Source organism: Haliaeetus leucocephalus, unplaced genomic scaffold (assembly GCF_000737465.1).
Source record: "Haliaeetus leucocephalus isolate CR32 unplaced genomic scaffold, Haliaeetus_leucocephalus-4.0 Scaffold240, whole genome shotgun sequence".
Classification (NCBI taxonomy): domain Eukaryota; kingdom Metazoa; phylum Chordata; class Aves; order Accipitriformes; family Accipitridae; genus Haliaeetus; species Haliaeetus leucocephalus.
In genome coordinates, this window is record NW_010972676.1 from 3843601 (window position 1) to 3849228 (window position 5628).

Consider the following 5628-nt stretch of genomic DNA (forward strand, 5'->3'; position numbering starts at 1 on the left):
GACCCCCGACCCGCCGCGCTGCCCGGGCAGGCGGGTCTCGCTCACGCAGCGGCCCCCGAACTCACCATGGCCCCGCGTCGCCCCGCGGCAGCGCCAACGGCTGAGGTATCCCTGCGCCCCGGGCAGGCTCCGGCCCGACCCTCCGACGTGGAGCTTCCGGACCCGCCGCTCTCGCGAGAGCGGCGCCGGGAGCTCCCGGGCCTCGCGAGAGCGAGACGCCGCCGTAGGATGCCGGGATATGTAGTCGACGGCGCCGCGGCTGCGCCTCGTGGGGCAGGCTGGGAGTTGTAGTTGCCCTGCGCGGCAGCGGGCGCCCCTTCCCGTCCGGGCGGTCGTCAGGGCTCTCCCGCTGCGCGTGGCGGCAGCTGAGGCGAGGCTGTCAGTGTCCCCAGCCACAGCCCTTCGTGCCGCCTCGGACTTGCCGATTAGAGAGTGGCGGTGGAGAGCTACTGGGCTCTGCCTGGTTGCGAGTGGCCTAGAGAAGCGTCCTCTGATCGCCTGTGCCTGCTCAGCATGGTCTCTCGGCCTGCGTAATGGCGACGTTGGTCAGGGGGGCCAGGCCCTTGGTGGTGAGCGTGGCAGGGCCCTGAAGCAAGCCCCTGGAAGGAGCCCGGCTTGCTTCTCTCACTCAGTAAGAAAGACGAGAGCCCAGTCAGTCCTGCAGAGCTTGCAGGCGTGAAAGGCTGTGTGACACATTTCTGCCCTTAATCTTTTTGTCAGCTAAAGCTACAGATACTACAAGCCCAAACAGCATCTAGTAAAAATGTTATGGGGAATGTGAGATTTTGGGAAGCATCAAAGCACAAGGAACCACTGTTGAGAAAATTTCTCCTAGCGCTGCTGCCAGATTGAAGTTCCGTCTTTAATTGAAAATTGCAGCCCCCACATTTCATTATATAAAAGAGAGGATATATTCACCAGGATTCAGTTAAAGAAAATACTCCTTTTGACACAAGTGTTCACCTGGGGATTTGGAGCCCTGTGTGCTCTATCCTCTAACACAATAAGAAGGATTACATTGCCCTGCAGTGTTTACAAGTTGAAGGACATAAACTGATTCAGAGAAATTGACTCAATAGTTTGATTAACTGTTAAGTAGGTATTCTTTATTGGCAGCGCTGGATGCACGGGGGATCGCTCCACCTATCGTGCGCACCGTCGGGTCTAATTGTGCAGGTTAAGTACATGTTCTACATACATATTCACTAGATTTCTGAGAAATGTTATACATATTCATTAGTTTTCTGGGAAACTATTAGCATATGCAAATGTCCTTTACGCAGGTGCATTGAAGGTCTCTGGTGGTCTTCAGGAGTCCTCTGGTGGTCTTCCATAGTCTTCCTCACTTGTCCGCTATTTGACCCTCCTCAGGTGATTCTGCGCAGTATGGTCTTTTACATGTTTTGATACATCAGTGCTTGTTAGTGCTCTTATTACCTAAGTTTTCATTAGTGGTGTAAAACCATATGGTTAGTTTAAGCTAAATTATCTACAAGGACGAGAACAAAGGCAGGAGTCCTTATCTTTTCTGGCCCTATCTATTCAAGCAAGGCCTCTACTTGTGCCTTCTGGACAAGATCGTAAATTCATCAAACATTTAATTAAGTTTTGTGATTGTTCATGGTTCCTTCTTGCTCATCACTCCCAAGTACCAGTCTCTGACAGGCTTAATCCTTGACGAACACCAGTCTTTGGTATGTAAAGTTATAGAGAGACAATCATTAAGCAATTAGCAGTTCGTTCTCTATATCAAAACAAACAAAAGGGTGGCAGAAAGATTACTTCAACTCTTGTTATTTGCACTCCAAGAGAGCAAAGGTGGAAAAGACAGATACTTAAAATTCGAAAAAACACAAGTCTGATGAGGATAAGTGAGAAGAGAAATGCCTGAAGCAAGAAAAGGGGCACAATATTGTCAACCATTATGGGTGAGTTTAGACTTTCAGCTTTCTTTAAGGCATTCTTTTCACTTTCAATTCATTACATTAATGATTGTAGAATAATGCTTAAAACATTTGAGTACAGAATTTCAGGATGTAGGACCTGGCTAAGCTTGCTTAAAAGTAATGATTTGAGTAAAATTTATGACTTGTGAGTCTAATTCATGATTTTTAGACAGCTGAGGTGGAACACTGGAAAAAGAACAGACTGGAACACCGAAAGAAGAGATGTAGGGGAAGGATACCCATATTAGAGAATATAGGTAGTGGGGGATGTACAGCACACATTGTATATTTTTCGTTGAAAAATTCCATGAGGTCCTGTCTAGAGGGACATGATGGTATTACAGTGGAATCAAAGACAGCAAGGAAGGTAGGTGAAAAATGAAGGAATAGAGCTTATTAGGCAAGAAAATAACAGCAGGGAAAGGAAGACATTACTTTGCTGTTAGCTTCTCCTGGGAAGTTGTAATAATAGAAAAACTAAAGTGCAGAAAAGAGGCACAAGGTAAAAGCCAAGGCTGACCTTACAGTAGGAGAGAAGCAATGAAATAAAGCAGTGAAATTAAGAATAAGAAATATCCCTCACAGCTGTTAGATGCAAGGGTGCCAGTTCTGAGTCAAGAAGACCATGATCTACAAATTACTGGAAATTAAATGGGTATACAGAGGAAATATTATTATGTGTTTGTTTTCTTTCCGTATTCTTTCCCATATATACTGTACTAGCCACTGTTTCACTGGGGGTTATATACAAAGTAGCTGGAACCATAGGGACTCTCTAAGAATACAGACAATAAATACAGACATTAAATAAGAACAAACCCTCTACTCTGGGTTCTTTTATGTGACCCAACAGCTTTTCTTATGCCTATTTACTGAAAGATATTTTTCAGGTAAAAAAACACCAACACAATGTTTTGTTCCAGAGTAGTGGAACAGAGGAAACTTTGCTTCTTGTGGGGATTTCCTATTCTGACGTTCCTCATTGCCCCTTTCATACCCCTGCCTGCTTGGCTATGCAGTAGCGCTTGCTGCAGCTTACCTGGAGCAACATACATGCATGCTGGGCGTTTGGCTATTTCCTCCTGGGCCTGAAAAAAATCTGGCATTTTCTTTACCTTGGAGGAAGGGCACAAACTTGGGTTTGTCTGTCACCTGTTACTTTTGTGGCTACTGGGTATCTTTAAGACCACAGACAGGGAAAGGGAGAGAATGATCTAGTACAAATGATGAGATGGATACAGATCAGTAGAGTGCAATCATAGGCCTTGCTTCCTTAAGAAACCAGAATAAATACATACAGAATATTTACAATGCAGTGTCTTGTACCATTCTACAACTGTCTTCTTGTTAGAAATACAAACAGCATTTCTGTAAAGTGTGGATATGCGTGTGTAATGAAGTGTATAATAAAGGAACTGGTAATACGGTGTTGCAGGACACATTTCCTGTAGGTGCAAAGCTATTTTTAAACCTCTTGAAAGTTCTCAACACAAAGCATTAAAAGGACCTTTTTTATTACAAAAAAAAGAGCGTTCTAAACAACTGGCCAGCTAAGTGCTGGTAGTTGAAGCAATTGCATTCTGACACATTAAATTTTGTAAAACTAAAAAATGGACTGGAATTCTGTAACAAGAGGAATTCTGCACATTTTTATTGTTAGTGATTTAGTTAGAAACACAGCAGCTATAATGGCATTGCAACAAGAGATATAATGGTTGTAAGGAGGAAGCAATGATGGTATGTATTGTTTCAGTCTACTGGTAATTTCTTCTTTACAAGGCTTCTTGGGATAGCCAATCCATTCGACCTTACATTTCTGAGATCTCAGCTTAGATCCTTTTGGCTGTGAAATTATTGGCAGGTTTTGAATTTGTATGGCAATAAAAAGTTTTCTGGAAGCAGGATAGAGCATTTCAGGATAAAAAATAGTATAATATCTTTCTTCCAAAGAAAAAGGTTAAAGTAGTTTGGGATACCAATCACAGGCACCTGGAGTTTATCCTCAGTGTACCAAATGAATTTTAATAGAAAAGGGGAAGGCTAACAACAGAACACCAGTCCATTTTCTTTTTCTCCCAGGTAAAGACTAGAGGTCTGGAAATAAGAGCCATATCCATATGGCTCATTCTGTATGCTTGGAAATTCATATTCAGGCAAAAATCTAACAGATCCTTTTAGCTAGATCCATACCTAATGTAATAAATACAGTGTTTGCTCCTGCTTGTTGCAGTAGGCAGCTCAGTCCTGAGGGTCCAATATTTCTTTGCCTTGTTTGTTCTACCCAGGACACCACCCCTGTTATGTAAATTCTTTGTTTCTCCAGAGCTCAGCCATTGCTTATTTTCTTTATGGGGATATATGGCACCTCCCAGGATCACTGCATTTCACTTTGGGGCTCAGTTTGCCAGCATCTCTGAGCTTGACTAGCTTTGTTATCTTGAGGTAGTGATATGGATGGCTTACTAATTCCCTAAGTATTCTATGAGTTATCTTGTAACCTGAATTACTGCATTATTCTCATTAGATTCTTTCTTTTAGAATATACAGAGGCTTTTATATATTTAGGGCAACCCTATAGTATTGTAAAGTGTTTACTTCATATGCAAAATTAATATGAAGTGCTGTTTATTGCCAGGAGTTAATACTTGCAGTGCAGTGAACTGAAGTAAAACTCATTGCAGCCTTAACTTGGAAGATAGTGAAGATTGATGGAACACAGTGGGCTTAAAGAAAAGGTGTTATTAACATGTAGGTGGCAGAGCTGTGAAACAAACTCCACTGTAAATCTGAATTAAAAGCTCCCTTGAAACTATAGTATTTCACTTCGTTGCAGATCAGGGATACAGCAGTGTTGTGGAATGCAGTTTATCTCTTTCAGTCTGAGATGCCCAGCCTTTGCCTCTTCTCACTTTCTTGGAAACATACTAGACTTGGATACAATTCTGACTCATATACAGAGATCAGAGTATTAAACTCACTAGGATAATGAGGAATTAAAATGCCAGTAAAGAAATGAAATTTTAGCAGAACTGTCAAAACCATAGGGTTTGCATTAGAAAAAAATAATCTCATCCTCTCCACAACCTGCAATCTGCAAGTAGCAACCTGATGGTGCATAAACTGATAGTTTCAAAACATGGTTGTTGCTTAAGATACAATCATATATGTGGTGCATACAGAGAAAATAGATGCTGCAGTATGTAAAGAAAGGACTGGAAGTTTTATATTTGAAGTCACCTAAAATAATGTCACCTGACACTTTCATTACAGGCCTGCCTTTTCAACTTACAATTCTGCCAAACTTCAGCTGTGTGGGTTTAGATTTTTTTGGTATTGGATGTCTTCATCTGAACAAAGGACCTATGTCAGCTTGTATTTTCAAGTTTCGGTAGAAAGGTTTAGTCATTTTTTAAAAGGTATTAAGGGAGCACAAAAATACTAGCTTCCTTAAAATCAGCAACAGGATATAATCAATCCTTTTAGCAGCATCTGGCATGGACTTAATTTAAGCAGAAAATATAAAGTATTAATTGTGGTAGCACAGTAAGTTACCCGCATGCTAGTAATGAGGATGTGTCCATAAACAGGGAACTCGGACAAAAAAAAGGTTATCAGTGAGAGTGAACGAAGTGTTGTACATAATATAAAGACTTGAATTTTTACCCTCTTGTGCTAAAGCTTC

At 41.9% G+C, this 5628-nt stretch overlaps 1 protein-coding gene across 1 annotated transcript in view; it reads right to left on the minus strand.

Annotated features, from left to right (window-relative positions):
• COPB2 (coatomer protein complex, subunit beta 2 (beta prime)) overlaps positions 1 to 171 on the minus strand; it is a 17654-nt gene extending 17483 nt beyond the window's left edge. Inside the window, exon 1 of the mRNA XM_010568261.1 lies at positions 66 to 171. Coding sequence (XP_010566563.1) covers positions 66 to 68 — 3 coding nt within the window. The 5' untranslated portion in view covers positions 69 to 171. The remainder of the gene's footprint in view (positions 1 to 65) is intronic.
• Positions 172 to 5628: the final 5457 nt, after the last annotated feature.